Genomic DNA, 21,231 nt, shown 5'->3' on the forward strand with positions numbered 1-21,231 from the left:
AGCGACGAGTATCCCATGCAAATGACATCATGATTAAGCCACGGCCATGCCTTCTCCTTCAATTCAAAATCTTTACTCTACCAAGGGCCAGGCACCACTTTTACTGCCATCAATTCCTCAGATAAGATGAAATTTCCACTTTAATTTGCAAAAATATATTCCTGAACTTACACATTTGATCATTTTGAATTTATGAATTGACAATGAATTTCTTGTATTTAAGCTGCCGTCGTGAAGTCTGGATGGAAGCTGTAGAAGATGACTTTGTGTGCCGTTGCAGAGGCTGGATGGAAGAAAAAGGGCTGCAGAGCACAGGGTTATTCCATTTAAACAACTGCAACTAATAACAGTTTATCTCCAAAAGATTTTACTACAGAACATGCTGTGTACTTTCACTTGACTGCAGTTATTTAAAACAGTTTTTGGAGAAGAAAAAAAAATGTTTTAATTTCACATTCCAAAATTATAACTATTAAAATGAACAGTTCAAACTATTCAATTCTCTAGATTCTGTGGACACGTTAAACAGATAAATAAAGCTGGTGATGAATTCATCGATAATCTTTCGACCTGAAATATTACAGAGCTTAATATGAGCTCGGTAAACAAAATTCTAATTCTTGCAGTATCTACCTTGATAGTGTATATATATTGACTGCAGGATTTATTAAATAGAAATATTTGGATGTTACTTGTGATGGTGAAAGAACGCTAAGTTACACTGAACATAGATCTTGTAATGTGCATTCACAAAATAGTTCCATTGATAACAATGGTGTGAACAACAATACAGAGAAATGCTTTTGTGCAAACATCACTTTGATATGAATTTTATTATTGAAATCCTACTATTTCAGCACGAGATACAAGATAAGGAATCAGTGCTACCAGTTTACCTCAGAAAAAGATGGCTAATAATTCGCTCTGACAGCAACAATACGATGTTTATTGAGATTGGGAGTAAATACTTCAACTACTTTTCAATAAAAGATACAAAGAAATTAGAGAATTTCAATACATATTAGATCGGCTTGGATCTCTCGGGAGATACTAGAGCAGAGAGAAAACTACACATTGCCGTCACTTTCCATTAACCCCTGCATCTCCGCGTGGCCTATCTAAACATGTGACCCTCTGCTTATGAATGCACTATTGATCGGGGTTGCGGCTTTGTAAAAATTAATTCCCATCTCTATATAAGCGGTCAACTTGACCTCCAAGACTCTGACCACAGTGACCTTTTGTCACGCGATATTCTTACGATTTTCAATAGAAGAATTAAAACCTGTAACAAGTCGATGATGTATTACTAATCTACGCCAGCTTTAATTCAAACCAACAAAACATATAGATTGTCTCTTAAGAAAACAGAATTCCTTTCAATTGGTAAGATTTAGAACTTGTCAATTACAAGTTTAAGATTAAGATCAAATGTATCAGTACAAGAAACCACTCAATTCAACTTTATATCACCTCTGGTTGAATATAAGGACACATTAAATAGGCGGTAAGCCCATTGGTATATATTTCAAATCTACTTGGATAAATATATATCAGACATCACTGGTACTAAAGAAAAGGATGTTATTTTTAAGTAATAAAACGAAAGATATTTAAATTTTAACAAATCATTTTTACCAAAGGTATGCTTACAATAAATGACATGAAAATCTGTCAAAAAGGGATACTTCTCCAACTGTAAGGTACTAAATGGATGGTGATAACTGCATATACAGGTAAAATAATTCAAAATATTGAAATATCCCGGTTTTTTTTATGATCATCCGATTTGAGATATTAAGTAAATGAGACAGCATTTGTAGACAGTAAATGTACCATTGGTGTGTGTGTCTGGTCTAATCAGACATGACACGTTTGAATTCATTTGACGGCATATATATCATCAGGTACAGGAAGTCTACCCATTACCCTGACGAGGGACTTATCAATTTGATATTTTACATGAATAATGCATTTCATTAAGGTTTCTGTCAGCAGGTGAGAGCTGAAACACTCCACAAGTATACATACACACTTTATGTAAGCCTTCCACTCTAGATAATGAACCAAATACCTCGTTTCATGAAAAAAATATAATCTACCATTATTCCTCTGGTAAAGCACAGTGAAGTGTTATCGAATATTCGTAATCAGTTTATAAACGTGACTGACTCAGTTTTCTACAACTACATAATGAACATATCTGTTTAATAGAAATAGTAGCAGAAACAGTAAAAAGTACTCCTGATTTCTTAATACAACCACAAAATATTAATGAACAATAATCAAACTTAAAGATTTCATTTCACTCTCAAATAGGCCAGATATAAAAAGAGAATATTGTACTTTGTTAGAGTCAACTTTAAAAAAGAAAATTGTACTTCGCAAGTTGAAACTTTCTGAAATTCTAAAGTGTTTACAAAATCGACTCTTTGGAAGCCCATATTGAATTGCAACAATGAAACGAAATGGAAAACTCGATAACAATCAAGAAATTCAATATTTCATTTATGTTTTTGTAATTATTCTGCAGGCTTGGAGCATTGGCAGTGCTCATGTAACACAAGCTGTAGAGTTTTTACGCCATGGTGAACCTCCCCACACCTTCCCTCCCCTCCCCTCATCCTTCCAACACGATTGGCAGCAGCGGTACCAAGTTGGTGTCATCGTGCACAGTGCAGCGGGGATGCGCTATTGTTCCTAGCTAATGAACACTGCAATTTGCATGACTTCGGATTATGTCACAATGTACATCAGAATTGGGTCCTACACAGGGGCCCTGCCAGTGAGTCTACACCAGGGGATCGCTACACCTTACAATTTTACCATTCAAAACTTTTTTTCTAGTGGAGCAATTCTGTTATTAAATTGCTCGATCCCATGCAATCCTTTCTGGTGCTACGCCGAGTTTTGTATGCCAGTCCTACACATTTCAAGCCTATGTTTAGCAAAATGTCACAACCCAGTACAAGTTAAAGGATAGTAACAATGTATTTGATTGGTGGGATAAAAACCCAGGGCAAAGATCATTCTGTATCTAAATTTGATTTGATTTTGTGCGTCCATCATACCCTGAAGGCATGTAAGAACAACGCTAATATTTGATTTGGTGGATATGAATTGTTTCAACTTTGCAAAATCTGTTAAAGGAGGAAAACTAATGTGTATACTTTGTCACATTGAGCATTTGATTAGGGATCATGTCATGTCGGGCGAGATGTTCATGTTTTGTAGGCAGCGATTGATACTTATTATACTGGTCAAAATAACAGGTTCTTTTAATGATATCACTAGGGACCACTTTACCAATATCAAATGACTGAGGGAGTAAGGGATGAGATTGCATTACATTTATACACGGCAGTGCTGGTATACTCCTCGGAAGGCCAATAAGTCCCTTTAAGCACCACAGTGGAAGTCAAGTTCACACCTATGTCATGTATCAGCCATTACGTTTACCATCAGATCTCCGTCCACCGAGCCACAAATCACAGAGAAACATGACATCACCTCACCCCGATGAAATCATCCTCAAAACATCAACTTAAACAGGGTAATAAAAAAATCTGGAAAAATATCCAGGAGCATTAAAGTGTCAACATCATGAAAATATATTTTTATATCTACATATAACAGGCAATATGCAACATAATCTCAGGATTACAAACTAAATTCCACTATGTACATACACAGGATGGAATTCAGGACAATGCAGGACGAAACAGCAAGAAAACATAATCTCTTGATCTTTGACATACTCGATTAAGTTACATTCACATTTTCAATATATCTATTTTTTTTATATTTCATGATCTGTTTCATTTTGTAACCTTAACTAATGACAGTGATTCCAAGAAGTTCAAAGCGGTTCTTTAACATTTGTTGTCTCAAGGTGGTAGTGCCCTAATGGCATGGTGGTAAATTGACCTTAATCTAAAGCCAGCTTATTCATCAGGGTGTATGTATATCAAAGGGAATAGATTATAACCCCTTTCAACATTCAGGCATTTCCTTCTCCAGAATTTCTTTACTGAGCGCTCTCATGACAAAATAGAACAACAGATGGTCAAGAGCAGATGTACTCTTACATCAGAGTTGTCTACCTTAGCGTAAAAAATAGTCGTATTCCAATGGAAAATGCAAACAAATTTCAGCTACCTTTATAAGTACTTCACATAATCTAGAATGGGCAGGAACATGCTAACTGTGTGCATGCTACTCTCATCCAATATCTCTATATAGGACCTATATTTACTCCTTTGGGATAAGATCTTGGGACAGTTTTGGCAATGCATGAGAAATAACATCAAAAATTAATACTGCTCTGCGGCATGTAAAGTTTGAGTCATGGAAGATCTGTGGTAAGAGCAGGTTTATACTACAGTGCTCTAGCCATTACTTCCTTCTTAATTTTCATGTTAATGTTCACATAATATATATTTTGCTATTAAATATTTCCATTTTTATTAGATTAGCTGCGGACATTTTTGTTCCCGTCTTTAGCTATGGTTCCAGGTGCTGTGGTTATTTACTACTTTCTATTGATAATGATAAAATGACAGATGATAAATGTCTCCTCACTCCATACATTATGTTATATAGATCAACTGCACAGTATTCGAATTTGTAATTTGCATAAAGGCAGAAATATAATAACTTTTAAATACATCTCCTGTTTTATTTCAAAAATTGAGAATTTTATTTCACAAATTGAGAATGAATATTAATGGCATTTTGGATATATCATTTTCTGTTTCCTGTCATAACTGGAAAACAATAATACTAATATTCACAATGAAATTATTTTAAAAATCAAATTGCATTTACATGTACCGAATTCTTTTATATACCTATATACAATATTTTCTGTCGATTATTTGCAATAGGCTAAACATGACATTCAATTTATAAACAACAGTAAAAAGTTCTTGTCAAATTGTTGGTAAGAAAATTCATTCAGAAAAAAATAACGATTTTTATTTTTTTTTACATTTATTTTCTTCTCTCAAATCATATCTTAATTTTTAGACAAAAATAGGATTTTATTAAAACCAATTAAGTTTAGCATAAAAATTAAATGTTTGTCCAAATTCCGCAGTAAATATATTTCTCAAAAAAATTGTAATTTAAAAGTAGCGCAAAACGAAAAAATGGGAAAATATTCGGAAATACAATTTGATTGGATTTTTTATGTTATTTAGCATCCTTGATTTATTCAAACATTCGAGTCCTGTACATTTATAGATAACATGCAATGGACAAATTTCTGGCTATGTAGGAATAAAGACCATTTGCAATCTGAATCATGTTTCAGCTTCCCCAATTAAAAACTAGCTGCAGTAACAAAGAAAAATCAATATTTCATAAACCCAGGCCTCATGAATATAGGGTATTAAATATCTAGAAGTAATCAATAAGTTTTCAATGACAAAGTGTACCTGTTTTATCCTACATGTTGTTACATCTGCACAGGCTTACAATCCTTATCTAGTCGAGTCCCTCCCATCTGCCATCCCAACCAGTGGCGCAGTCGTGCGATAATAGCTGTATTTAATGTTTTGAATGTACCTAGTATTGATACCACTGCCCTGGTACACACAATATCTATCAAGGATTTACTGGGGCCCAATCAAATCTCAGTTCAACATTAACGCCTCTGATAATAGCCTGTCCACGATATTTATTCATTACAGTTCCCAGCTTGCTTCCGTTGGTTGGGTGGCTAGGTCAGGTCATAGGAAAGTCATAATAAGTTAGTTTCCATAGTAGAACACAACCTAGCGGGGTCAAGGAGCTAGATTGGATTTGTGTAAGAAAAGACCGACCATCTGGACCCGAGATTTTGACTTGAGACGACACAACAGTAAAGAAACAAAGATATCAGACTTATCAAATCTGTCAAAGGGCGAAATCAACAATAGGGGACTCTCAGCAAATAGGGAGCTCGCCACCCCACTCCACATACATAGTCTAGGAATCGTTAATTCACGCTCCACTGATTTATGCATGTGTAATTATTTGGCTGATGGGAAGTACACAATACATTGATATAAATCAGACAAGAGGCCCAGCCCAGCTTAATATATAGACGTAGGCAGCATAAGCCAGCATCCCTGTATTGTGACAGGGCCGAGAGCACCTGCTCCTGATCAATAATAACATGACTGACCCTCTGACCGGTCTGCCCCAATAGCTGCCTGCCTAACTGCCCCAAATCACCCATCATTATAAGCCCTTCTACCCAGGGTATACATGGCACAATACAAACTAACCAATTTTCATACAAAACCCTTCTTGGGTCACTTCATCCTGCCGTTATCCACTCTGTCGACTGATGACACCCACCAAGCCAAGTCAGGGAGTCAATTCCATCTTTAACATTTGCAAGCAATCTTCAACAAGCTACATTCAATTTTTCAATATTGGACACATTTTTTTCATAGTCAGACTTGTGTCAATATTTGACGAAAGAAAACTACTTTTTAGTAATTTACACTTTAGTATGATTACAAGCAGATTTGATTTTGTACATGAGGGGAACTCCTTCTATTAATCTTGTAACCTCGCAAGCCGCATTGAATTCTTGTCCCTGGAAACTTAGATCCCTGTTGGTCCCTACACTTTGGTCTCAGCAGTATGGACAACAATACACTTTCCAAGCAGAAGCAACAAGATTGTCGTTATATTCTAGAAATTTGGCAGCCAAGGCTAACATAACAAGGTTTCTAAATCATATTTTTCATAGCCAAAATTACATTAGCATATTGATATAGGGTACTCAACAAAAAGATCTTCCAAATTCTACATACAATAGAACAGTCTTGGAGGGAAATTGGAGTTTCTAACTTCAATAATTTTTTCAGGTTATTATAGTCAAGCTTTTGCAATCATTTGAAGTTTTAAGTTCTGAGAATTAATATCTGCAATGAAAGTGTTTTTAGAGATACCTTGAATGGCAAGATTAATTAGGAGAGAAAAGCAAAGTTAGATGTTTAAGTGTTGTGGTGGGGCATATCGGTCTGTGTTTGTCCAATGTCCACTAAGTAGATATCTAGAGAACAGGGAACAGAGCAGAAAACCCCAAATTCTGCAGCAGCAGCAGAGGAGGAGGAGGAAGAGGAGGAGGAGGAGGAGGAGGAGGAGGAGAATGGAGATACACTGGCTGGAGTGGTCAAAGAATAGTGTTTATTAGCATATCATTGCTTATCTGTGGTAACACTTATCACAGATCTAAGGCCAACGAATCTTAGAACTTAAAAAAACTTGATGTAATTAGTACTTGGCTAACAACAGAATATTTTTCGATATGATTAATTGTCACCTATAAAATCAAAACTAAGTTGGATACTTTTTAACAGAATTTCTAGTCCATCAGATAAAACTTTTACACTTATTGTGAGATTTTTACTGAAATAATTAAATTATATACAGATTAACTTTGGACAAATAATGTGGTCCAATTTTACAATGTTTCGGTATAAAGAGGTACCTCCATCAAATGTACTTATGATAACATAATCAAAGAGTTACTATGTAATTAATATACGTTACCAAACAACTGACTCCTATAAACGGTATTAACTGTAATAAATCATGGACCATTGAAATTTGTTTCATTGCATTTAGTATATACATTTATAACTTGGAAATAATATTTTGATATTCATTCTGTTTAGTAGCACAATAAAATGATATTAATATCTTCATAACTATTGACTTGTTTTATTGCAGATAAATTTATGACCAGTTTTTGAAAAATGAGGCAATAACTTGAGTAGACTAATAAAGTGTCCTTAAGTTACCCTACCTCTCACTGTATTCCACTGATCACATCATACTGTTCATGGTTTTACTGTCCTTATAACACTAATTACACATCCTAATTCCTAATATATCTTTAAAGTTAACTAGGGATATTCATATGACATAATCACTTAGATTAGTTTTTGCATCAAAGTATGCAAAGGAACAGCAAAATACCCAAGGTGCCCTGACGGACAAATTAAATATAAATAGTACCCTTTAAGGAAAATTGCAAATTAAATCAAACGTCTTTATCAGTCACTTCAGAAGAAGTGTTTATTAAATACAGAAAAGCTGCTGGGTACCAGAACTACCTATTTGTGTAATAACATTAGCATTTACACCTAACCTTCCTCAAACTATTTAAGCTAATCACTAATCTTCTCCAACATCACTTATTGCTAACAATCTTAAATATTCAACATATATTAATTTCTGATGGCAGGGAAATTCTATACATAGTTATCTACCTAGAACAGCATCAACTGTTTTGAAGATAAAAGCAAGCAGAACTGTTTATACCTGCAGTCCAGCTAATCCCCCATTGACCCAAAGGAAATAGGGTTATATATATAATCCAGAAACCTTCTATTTATAGCAACAGCAACCTTGGTCTTGGACATTTTGACCTTGAAGCAACCTCAAGCAACCTCAAGCAACCTCAAGCAAGCACTTCTTGTAAAGAAGCCATACGAACTGAAGTTATTGTACATAAACCATTTTCTATTTACAGTAATGTAACAGCGAACTGGCTAGGTCTGCAATGTGATGCATACCTCAAGACACAATGATTACGATACGATACATATCACGATACAAATATCTGCTAAAAAGGTCAACTTCATAATGACTGAGTGCAGGACTTACACTCAATACTATCGAAATATACTTTTTATAAGTACTTTTGGGTATTGACAACATCTTTACTGAAAGATTAAAAAAACACCAAGTACACGATTTTTAGAGTTTCATGAAAAGTGGATTGATAATTCCAGTACTGTAAGTGTATCGCAATACAGGCTAACAAAACAATTTAATACCATACACAAGAAAGTATCACAATACAATATGATATATCATTGCAGCCCTAACAGCGACCTTGACCTTTGAGCATGAAAAGCAATCCCAAGGCAAACACTTCTGGTAGGGAAGCCCTGTATGAAGTTTGAATATCATTGGTCCATGGGAACACAACTTATTGTGTGGAAACAGGCAGATGGACAGATGGATGAGCAGACAGACTTTATTAAAATGTAATGTACCATTTGACCTCCAGTCGTTGGGGGTCATTCTTATATAAATAGCACTACCAATTTACCTGAGCAACAACAATAAATCAGGGGGTTTCGTGCTGCTATCTTACATGTAAAAATCGCTCACATTTTTCACATTGGTATTATACAACAACTAACCACCAATGATAAAAATCAATTTATATTTAGAAGATCAATTTCTGGAAACCATAAACCAAATTAGCAGATAGGGAGTGCCTGGTGCCTCATTTAGTGTTTGCATATTCCATTCAGCTAATAACTTGAACTTTGCTGCTATAATTCTTTTTGCCATATTAGTCAAAGTGCAAATTTAAAAGGGTTACTTGTGGAACAAACTGATTTTGTACACTGAAAACACAGCATCAGTTAGTACACCAAACACCAAAACAGTGATCTCAATAACTTATCAAAAGACTGCATGCACAACCATTAAAGTATCTAAAGATCATGAGCAAAATTAAACAAATAAAAATTAACGACAAAATTATTCAGGAATCTATGAATTAATATTAATATGGTGACATAGGAGGAATTGTTACATACCTGGGGTTAAGGCAGGCCTCTTTCTGCATATGCTCCTGAAGTTTCCTCCGAGATCTGGTACTATTCTTCTTTGTTCTAAAAAATAAAGAAACCGAATAAATTAATTATAATACAGCATATGGTATATTTTTATTATTCTGAGTTAAGTCACTGTCGTAAATTAAAACACTCCTCTCGAAAATAGAACAAATATATTACAAAAATAAGAAACCCCTGCCTATGAAACATATCAGACAAATTGTAATCCTCTGAATTGATAAATGAGAGAAAACAATCAAGTTAAGTTGAGAAAGCGAAGCCAATACCCCTTGTTTCAATCACTGTTAGATATAACTGTTGAAAATACAACAGTTTTCACTCGTTGTATGCACCGCTTAACTTAAATCTATTATCCAGAAACAGTTACCACAGAACAATCGTGTTGGAGGTATTGGGAAATCGTACATGGTAGCAAGTAATTTTTGTCATTGAAAAGATATCATTTCTACCACTTCTTGAGAACAGCATCGGACCAAACCCATCGGAAAGTTGCCAGTGGTGCCCAATATCTACTAACTCTTTAAAAAATGTTCCGATCAATATATAGTGCCTACAGTTAAAACTAAAGTTAAAAAAGTAAGAAACAATATTTGAGCAATTACCTTTATTTATGGTTGGATGAAGAAATAGCATGGCATTCTAATCTTTAGATGATAAATCGGAAGGGCCATTAAAATCTTAATTGTGCAACGATGTGTTCCCCTGTGGAGACTTCCAAACTCGGCACAACCTATAACGGTTCCAGGTGCTTTGGAAATGTAAGATATTTCACCATAAAAATTACACCCGTCTCAAAGAGAGGTCCTTGCCTATTCCCAGTTAGAGCTTATCACAGATGTTAAATGTGCATGTATCATAGAAGTATCGATCATTAAATTAAACTGAGATATTAGTCTTTACTCCGAGGGCTAGAATCTAATTTAGTCAGACAATAATATTTGATATATCACCATCATATTTCTGTATTTTTAAGGCCAAGGACCTGATGATATAAATACGACTCCAATTATTTATTGAAGTTAAATTGCATGACAGGTATGAGTATGCTCAAGACAAGTATGCTCAGGATCTTGAAGTACTTCCAGACGTGGTGTAATCCTTTAAGGAGGGTTGTTCAACATTTCATTAGCTTAATAAACTTTTGAAATTTATTTTCCATCGCAAACAAAACAACAACAGAAGACCAAAGTGCCAGCCGAACTGTAATTTGAGCTCAAAATCAATAAGATTTGGACAAAACATGTACATCGCAAAATTTACGTGACGACTCTTGGAAAAGGTACTAGAAGAATAAGACCTGGTGTTATGGAAAGCTAGTTTAATAGAAATGTGTCCAAAAGACACGAAGAAAATCAGTATTGTATATATATTAATTGAACATTGTACCTCCACATCTGTTTATTCCATACAAGGTTATGTTATAATGGCATGGTTTCCATATCAACCTATTTACACATCATTCATGCATTTATCATTGCTAAACAAAATGGAATTAAAAATGCAAGAATTTTCTTAAAATCATGCATAGCTTCTCAAATAGGTTCCATTTTTGGTCACAAAACTGAGAAATAATCATGTGACCATGACTGTCGAAACGCTGCAAAACTCAACTGTGAGCAAATTAAAATGTTCACCTGCTTCTGTACCATGGGATGACCATGACCCAACAAGTCAGGTTCAACCCAACCATAAGTCAAGACAATTCTTTGAAAATAATTAAGATGAAAATTTTAATCTTTTCTGTATGCAAATATGTTGCCACTTCCATCGGGTCTTCCTATTTTTTTTTGTTCTCTAATTATTCTACAGAATCATCAGGTCTTTAACCTTCAAATGCCAAAGTCAAACAGCACAAGTAGCACCAGGAGGAGAAATATTCATGTCAAGATAACCAGATCATTGGAACAACAGCGTTCATCTGACCCATAACTTAAGCATCAAGGTATTATATAGCCAGCCAGAGATGCATTCTACTACGACAAGTGATACATCCCAGGTCTTAATAAATATGTAATCTATCAAAAATCGCATTAAGTATGATTTCCTTTTATTCCCTCACATGGGGGAGGCCAGTAGGCATGATAACTAGTTGTCCTAGCTCGCTGTATCAGGAAACACCGAGAAGACATGCTTAATCACAAAAGACATAGAAACTATTGTCCATAAACTTTATTGATAAATCAAATAATCATTGTTAAATGCACAAATTAAATCTGTTATTCGACACACTTTGTACGTAAGCTCTGGGTTGGATACCAAAGGGTTAATTGATTTTCTGTTTATTATGATGTAAAGAAGTGAGGCAGAACGAACTCTAATGAAGCTTTAGTTAGACAGAACAGATTTTCAACACTAAATTGTATATATTTTTTACATTTGTCTTTATCAAAATGTGCTGTATGATAAAATACACTAGAAGCCAGTAAATTTGAAGGTTACAGAAATCATACATCTATATCAATCACAACGAAATAAACCAGGAGAAGAATGTGACAAATGTCTCTGTCTTTGATTGACAGGCAGCTTTCAGAATAACATTTTGGGCAATACTTTCTCCAAATTTACCATTTAAATGATAAAGAACTGACAAACTGTATATTAAGGAATATAGTGAAAGGTTTAAAGGCAAGAAACATTGTTAAAATTCTACAAGACAATATCATTAATGATAAAGAAAGCAAATTATTTATCAAGATTACGATGTTAAAGGACAATACTACTATTAGTTTAAAAAATATCATTACTAGTCATGTACATGACCTACAACCCTAGACTTGCACAAGTCCAAGATGTATTTTCTATCAATATCAATGATTGTGGAGTCCATCACTAAAATGATTACATCTGCGAATAAATATATTGGTTTGTTTGTGCTTTGTGTCCTATTTACAGCTGTGATCATTTGAGGACATGCCAGGCTTTGGTGGTGGAGGAAAACCAGAGTACCCGGAGAAAAAACACCGACCTACGGTCAGTACCTGGCAACTGTTCACGAAGGCCTTGAACCCAAAGGTGGAGGGCTGTAGTGACCATTGATGTCAAACACCTTTACCACTGGGCCACCGTGACCCCTAGAATAAATATACTGACATTGTCAATTTCAATACATCAAATATTATCAATCTAGGGAAAAACTTAGAGAATAGCTTGGTTATTAGATAACCTTTAAAATTCCTTCACAACATCTTCTAGAATAGCTTTTTCATTTAGGCAGTTTAACTGCTGTTGTGAAAATGATCAACATCCAATTTTTTTTGTAAGAGTTATCTTCCTTTATCATAGTAGTGTACCAAAACACTATCGTCTGATCAAACATTGGTGAAATAAAGCACTGTTTTGTATTGTGTTTTCTTTCTTTGATAGCGGAGTGATTCCCATAATCGATCTAGATACTGTTATGCGGTACAATGCAACAGTCAAAATATTTACCATCTCACTTTCGATCGATGCCAACTTGTTATCAATTCTCCATCACAATTTTTGCACTGTGTATTATTAAGAGTGAATGACCATTGCTCACAACAAAATAATTAATTCATATCTTTGTGTAATAGTGTATGCCTGTGATCCAAGTAATGTGTATCAAGTCTTAAATTGATTTAAAATTGTTGTTGTATACATCGCAGCCAGATGCATGGGATCTGCAGGGACGGTGCAAGGTTAAGAAGCATGGGGCCTGCTCATTTTGTGTTCACAGAGCACTCACTAGATGGATGACTAGAAAGGTGCATCACTCCATTAAAATAAATGTAATACCGATGGACAACCTGGTGTATGCCAGATCGACAGGTTTTGCGAGATCGGGTAACTTCAACTGATGTGACGTGGCTAAGGCTGACTGCTAAATGTCATTTCCAAACATGAATAAACTTCAGTGAACTATGCTTTTATAGTATTGTTTTATCTAAAATAAGACACATTGACAATTTTCAAATTCTTTATCCCGTGTTTTACAACCTTGATAACGCATATATACACTGATCGTATGTTGAATCAGCTCTCAATTTGAATACATACTTTCTACTGGTCACATCATTCTGATTGGCTGACAGTGGCATATAACTACATTTTGGAGCTATGTGTACCATACTGGGGAAATATACTTTGAGTTTGAGTCACATGGAAGATACAGCCAATCAAATTAATTCAGTTAACATTTTCTACCAAAAAACGAATGGTATAGGTGTTAGTCATATAGCGGGTGATAGTTTGATGAACTATCCACTGGGTGCTAGTCTTCACACAGCAAAGAAGTTCTATATGACAGTTCTGATGAACTAGCCATCTGGTGTAAGCCTTTTCACAGCATAGAAGTCCAATAACACATTTATATATATGGATCATATCTAACAATTTCATATCTTTTTTGTGCGACAGTCAATCAGGATTAGGTTGGAAAGGAAGGTTGTGTCACCTACAATACTAATCCTATTGCCAATCAAACTGAAGGTTAAACATGATTTCGGTAATGCACGACTCGCTCTATTTGTCACGATAAAATGATACCTAGTGGATTTCGTGTCAATTTAACTGTACCAATTACAATGTCAATTAAAGTTTGGGATGCAGATCTACTCACCAACCAACCAACACATTTATCTTCATCTCTATCGCCTTATAAATGAATGGTAAATCAAATGATAGATGCGAGTTTAAAAGTTTAAATACGGCTACATTTAAAGTACTAGGATTCAACAGCAGCAAATCTTTTATAATGAATAGTAAAAAAGACATATTCTTAACATTCTACTCAATCTCACACAGGTTGTGTTACACAAATTTAACGAGCTGACATGTTGATACTGAATAGAAAAACCAGGTTGGCAAATAAACATCCTTTGCCCTATCCCTGTGTCCAATTCTTTAGTTTTATGGTACAATTCCTAAAGGAAACAAGGAGATCTATAGCGGATAAACAATATTTATAGGCTGCAAACAACTAGAAAAATTATATGTGAGTAATTACAATATCAATAATTAATTCTGCTCCATTGTTCTGTCAATACCTATTTCTGTACATCATGTACGTGGCGTGAAACTGTTTGTGTATTAAAGGCCGGAGTTATTAGAAGATTTCCACGGGAACTAACATCCCATAATCAGTGACATTGGAACAACTGTTAAATGATAATTGAAACAAACGACTCACATGCTGCAAACATGTTGTTTCCACAGGTTTGATATGAACATTACTCATGTTCAATTTCAAAGTCCAATTACAAATAAATTGTACTGAATATTAAATTGGTACAACAGTATCAAAGTTACCTCCCTTTGATGGAAACAAAAGGATTTTTTAGCCATATGCAAAATAAAAACCTGAATGCCTCCCATCTCAACATTTTTTTCCAAGAATCAAAACATGAATTTAAAAAACATGTAAAATAAAATGCTGAATCTGGCATGGTAAGTTTTCAGATACACCTGTACATGTATTTTTCATTTTCTATGCAGCCATGTAATTTCCATTTAGATTTTAATTAGTACACATGTACAATGGTCTTCACTTTCACTAAAATCATTAAAATACAATTTCAAAAGGTACAACAATGTACTGTAATATGGTTCATTTAAAATAATGTAAAAGAAAAAAGCAATTTCTGGATCACCTTTTCATTAAACATGCTGAATGCATCTTGAATATACCAATGTTTCTGATCTTTCTAACAAGAAATATCTTCAATCTCGCCCATTACTTTTAAGAAATCAATGAGGAAATTATTCTAATGCATGCAAGGTATTTTTTTACGCAATGCCCGTTTATGTATGTGATTTTCATAAAGGCAAGCCACCTGAACAGAATATTAAGGGCGGAATAAGTGGCGAAAAGGTAGGGCATAATAGGATACAATGAGTGATTAAGGAGATATGCGTAGAAAAGAATATCTACAAATTTATTTATTCATCATGTTTCACTGCTGTGTAGAAAAGATATGAAATTAAAGATTTGGACAAGATCAGGTAGGACAATTAAAATTTAAGCCATCATTATATATTCCAAGAAAACTTAATTCTGAAAAAACCTTGAAGACTTGGATTAACTTGACCTTCAAACTCCTATTTTTTAACTTTTCTTAAAAACATTATTCGCATACTTGCCTCATCATCCCAATATAATCAGTACAGTTTGCCATTTAGATGTGAAAGGCTGCAGTTGTTTAAACCAGTAATTTGAAATAAAACCAGACAAAACTCTCCATCACAATGTTAAAACAATAAATTCTCATTTCAAACGGGAGTCACAGCATACCAGAGTGAAACCTGAGAATTAAAAAATTCTTAAATTGCAGCAGCACCTTGCACAGTGCATGTAGGGAAGTGGAAGTCGTCATGATTCTGAGTAAATCTGATAATTCACACCCGTTATCAAAAGTGATGTCAGCCCCCACTACAATCAGAATATCGCACTAATTGGGAAGAACTCACAATGTTTGCTTCCAGGTCCTGGTAAAACCACACTAAGTTTTGGTATCTACACAATACATGCCATCATTTCGGGGGGCAATGTCGGTGAGGAAACAGAAAAAGGGAGTATCCTTTTTAACCTACACAATGTGTCATTCACTTAAGTGACTTTAACCATGAACTTGGATGGGTTCTGAATCTCGAACACAATCTGTATCTTCACATACAATTCAAATGCTTTGTTTTGTTTGTACAGATTAAAAGACTTGATTTTGAAAGGCAGGTGACAAGAGAGAAATCAATATTGAAACCATATCAGCATTAATAAAATTTGTGCACATTTATTAGTTAAATTCTGACACAAATAATTACAATTAAACAGTTAAGTAGGCTTGAGTTTCGATAAAAGTTTCACTTAATTTGCATGTTTTCAGTCAAAAAATCTCATTACTATACAACAACTATGTCCTATCATTAACAGAGCTACATCATGTTTTAAGTTTATACTGCATTAGTGTCAACTTTGGTTCTGAAAAAAAATCATAACCTTATATTTTGGATAAAATTTCAAAATCTATGTCATATTGTTACATAACGAAAAGCAAAATTGTACTATGTCAATCAAAATACTAAGGAGATAATTACATGAAGGTGTTTCAACATTATTCAGCATTCTGCTCCCAATATGACAGTTTGTCTGTTATCTAAAAAGATCATAGACTTACAGAAATACAACTTGGAGCAGAAAAGTATTTCATAATCACCTTATTTTATAAATATTTGGCATTTTCATATCATTATTTGTTGTTCAAACTTGAGGCTGCATTTCACTAATGTAACAGCCAATAGCCAGCACTGACCACTGATGTGGGATGTTAGATTATGACATCACAACTTTAATGACATCATGATCAATCACATTGACCATGGCAGAGTTATGGTGCACAACTCAAAACAGGGAAAGGCAACATATCACTAAACAGGGAAAGGAAATATATTACGAGCTCTATTGTTGAACATATCACTAAACAGGGAAAGGAAAGATATTACCAGCTCAATTGTCGAACATAGCAATAAACAGGGAAAGGAAATATATTACCAGCTCAATTGTTGAACATATCACTAAACAGGGAAAGGAAAGATATTACCAGCTCAATTGTCGAACATAGCACTAAACAGGTTACCTAGTCACTAACTCAATTGTCGAACATATCACTATAAATAGGGAAAGGAAATATATTACCTAGCTCAATGGTCAAACATAGCACTAAACAGGGAAAGGAAAGATATTACCAGCTCATTGGTCCAACATAGCACTAAACAGGGAAAGGAAAGATATTACCTAGCTCAATTCCTAAACATAGAACTAAATAGGGAAAGGAAAGATATTTACCTTATAAGCTGAAATCTTAGTTTCATGTTTTCATTCATGAAATATAATTTTCATTCATGAAATATAATGTAATTTTGAAAGAATTACTTCAACTTTAACAGAAGAATGCCTATGTAAGGCAATATTTATGGGAAACATTTCAAATTTTGAATTTGATGACAGTATTGTTTATTTCAATGAACTTACAAGATATTGTGCATACCCAAAAAGAATGATCTTTATATAAAATTATCATAAACTTCATATTTTTTGAGAATTAACATCATTTTCAAAATCAAGTATCATTTGTAAAAGTAAAATGCACTGTTGACATCTATGTATATTTAAACTGAAGGAGGAAGATACTGAGTGTATGTTACAATGACTAACATAGCTTCAATCCTGACAACATTACCATAAAATTCAGAATATTGAATTGTGGAGAACCTTCAAATATAAATCTTACATTTTTTTATAATTACACGGTAGATAATGAGAATGTAGTCAGGACAATTTAAAGGTGTTACACAGTATATATAATTATTGTGCCATTTACATGCTAATTCATACACAAGATCATATTTCTCTTTTTTAAAACACAAATTTGAATATTCTCTTGATTTTCATTTTTGTTTTAAAAGATTTTTAACGATTATGTGAAAAACTGATATTTTTTTGCTTGAATGACTATCCACTGCTAAAGACACTGCACCAGAATTTTAGAGATTTTAAATACCTTGTAAAAACTGATCCTAAATCTAATTTTCTACCACTACTTCAACTAATTGATGACTGACTATTGTGGAAATAAAATCAAGAAAATCAATTAATCAGTCATGTGAGAAGTAACAAAGAAAATGAAATCTACAAAATGCTCGGGGTACCCAGAGCCTTTTATGCAATTTGTGGTATTTTGCATTTTTCATTTTGTCCTGATATTGATTTTGTACAAGTGAACATGTTTAAATAATCTAATTCCATTAGATGTGAAATGGAATAAAATAGAGAAAATAATATATGCTCACTGATTAGACAACTAGCGATAAGGACATGGGCAGATGTGTTCCTACTGTTGGGGTTCACTTCGGCTCTACAGCTTTCACATCCCCCTTTTATAAACCAATGTAAATGTTATTTGTCATCATACCACAGGTGGGTTCAAAAAAAAGATCAGCTATTTAAATACCATGTCAATATCATGTACAATATAACTTATGTAGGGTATTTTTGAGTTTAAAGTACATAATCTGTTTAACACAGTTTAAGCTAGGCACTGAAAATATATTAAATTCAAAATTTCCAGGCTGATGATACAGACATAATGGCATGTACACATTAACATAGACAGATGGTTTTGTATTATAATAGGTCTTTGTTTACATGAAAACTGGTTTCATATCATTGTATGTCTTTTGTTTACATGAAAACTGAACCCCTAATTGGAGTATGGTACTTATTTCAAATTTTGATTCATCTAAAAAGTACATATAACTCTCAATTAAAGTACATTAATTACTTATGTAGTTGAACAATTATATCAAATCTAAAACACAATTTTTTATTTTGTCTGTTTTTAAAGATATAGCAACACCTATATCATAATTAATTTAAGTTGTATGCTTTTCATTAATTCAAAAATATAATTTCTTCACATCATATCACAAGAATATAATTTTGTCAATTGATTGACATTATTTGTTGAAATGTATAAATATGTTCAATGCTATTTCTTAAAATAATTTATATACATTATTGATATTTTAATTAATTCATATATACAGTTATAGTTTAAGTGAATAGCACCTACAGATATGGAGCAAAAAAAGCCAAATAAGGGTCTGTGTTAAGTAGAGGGCTATTTACATTATGACTAATACAAAGAACAAAGAAATACATGGAGGCTTTAGTCTAACCATTGTGTCCCAGAGCAGAATTACTCAATATCTACAATGTACAACAAAATATCTTTTTTCAGTTCTTTGCAATACACAGTAATTAATAAATTGATACAATGTTGCATTATAGTTGCAAAATCATTCTCCTGTAAAATTGAATTAAATTAAGGATTTTGTAATGAAACAAAGGGCTTTTCGAGTTATATTTTGAGAAGCGAACGTCCTGTAACGATGGCAGGCCGATCGATAACGTCCACTCTTTGTGATCTGAGCAGCCTATATAGATATGACTAAGACATCATCAAACGACGCGCGGAAAGTCTTTGTTGTCAAATCCGACTCGACCCATTGCCAAAACATATCAACAACGACAAGACAATGCCACAGCATCAAACACTATTTATTAACAAATTCCATTTAACAGTAAAATTGCACGAGCATTGCATGGAAATTGCTGCAGCACATGCCCCACTACGGTAGCGAACGGGGCATGCGGCGAATGGAAAACAATGGGCTCCCAGACAGAAGCGTGGCACGTGCTCAGGTTTACGTCTTGGTAGCGATCAACATCGTCCAAAATACCGATTCCCGTTATACATAAATCGAAAAACATAAACATACCTTGACTTCAGCTGCAATAAAAAGTCATGACATTCGTTCAAACTTACCTTTTTCCACGAAATATATTTGACAGATGCCTCTTCCATTGAAACTACAGCGCCATACTATTTACCCATCATTCTGATGATGATAAGTAATACGCATGCGTATGTAGGTTTTGTTTAGGTATGGCGGTGTACGTAACGTGCCTCACCGCAGGCGGAGGTTTGCCGGTCTTCACACGATCTTCAGGAGATTTGAAGCCAGTATGTCACTCCAAAAGTTACAGTAGATTATATGCCATTTCTCTTGGAGGGCTGGTACCGGTGGGTTCTACACTTGGTGGAGGGCTAGATACTGATATACAAAATCGTCAGTGTGTATTGACTTGAGAGTGTGTGCCCTTTCACCCATGACCCACTAGCATCTTTGAAAGGGGGCCCGCAGTGGGATAATTGAAATAAACGGGCAATTTGCATGTAGTTAGCTAGAATTTTAATCAGCTATTTGTTATTTGCTTTCTCGTCAACATCAAAAGAAAAATAATTTGAGAAAACTGTTAAAGAATTTCAAAGTGAAGTAAGATTTATTTTCAAAATGAAAAGAAGAAAAAAGGAAAAAACGAACTTCTCATCAAGGCTCATTGAAAACAATCAAATATTTTAAAACAAATCTAATTTTATCTTCAATGATTTTATAACAGCAATATCATTGAAATATGCAGTTTTGAAATAATTCACGATGTTTCACAAAATGAATGTAATCTGTTTTAACCCTATATATACATTTATACAATATGGCTAAATTGCTTGAAAGCATCCCAATTTTTCCTCTCTGTTTTTATTTTCACTTTTCATATATGTTGCATACATGTTTTTACATTTTTCGGAAACAAAAGGTTTATGGATGAAAGGTTTTAGGATGAACATTTCAAAAAATGAATGAAGTTTAAGTATGAAAATTGAACACTCGGGTTTACTCCAAAGTAAATATACATTCATTTCCTAATTTAAACAATTTAAATGTTCATTTGAATATGGTCACTAATAAATTTTAACCGATATGTTAATATTATATGTAATTTTCAATTTCAACGGTTTTTCACCAGTTCTTTTCTTATTGAATTTAAACAAAATAAAGTTGTATACTGATATGCATGATGAGATATAAACAAGTCTTCATTTTGATAAAACTTCCATAATTTCAGTTTCCGGATTAATTGAGTAATCATGGATTACATGTGTCTGTTTTCTTTAGAAAGTAGGTGATTCCTTATTAGATTATATATTTTAAATGTCAA

The 21,231-nt window shown here is 33.8% G+C and overlaps 2 protein-coding genes across 2 annotated transcripts in view; one reads left to right on the forward strand and one right to left on the reverse strand.

Moving 5' to 3' along the window:
- LOC110460448 (myoneurin-like) overlaps positions 1-20,082 on the reverse strand; it is a 70,477-nt gene extending 50,395 nt beyond the window's left edge. The window contains exons 1-2 of the mRNA XM_021513349.1: positions 20,000-20,082; positions 9,621-9,695 (exon numbers count right to left, since the gene is read on the reverse strand). The gene's annotated coding sequence lies outside the window, so the exon portion shown is untranslated. The remainder of the gene's footprint in view (positions 1-9,620; positions 9,696-19,999) is intronic.
- Positions 20,083-20,089: 7 nt separating this feature from the next.
- The window catches only part of LOC110460450 (protein fuzzy homolog), a 159,251-nt gene continuing 158,109 nt past the window's right edge, over positions 20,090-21,231 (forward strand). Inside the window, exon 1 of the mRNA XM_021513352.1 lies at positions 20,090-20,197. Within this exon, the coding sequence (XP_021369027.1) occupies positions 20,120-20,197 (78 nt within the window). The 5' untranslated portion in view covers positions 20,090-20,119. The remainder of the gene's footprint in view (positions 20,198-21,231) is intronic.

This window comes from Mizuhopecten yessoensis, unplaced genomic scaffold, assembly GCF_002113885.1.
Source record: "Mizuhopecten yessoensis strain PY_sf001 unplaced genomic scaffold, ASM211388v2 scaffold10401, whole genome shotgun sequence".
Lineage (NCBI taxonomy): Eukaryota > Metazoa > Mollusca > Bivalvia > Pectinida > Pectinidae > Mizuhopecten > Mizuhopecten yessoensis.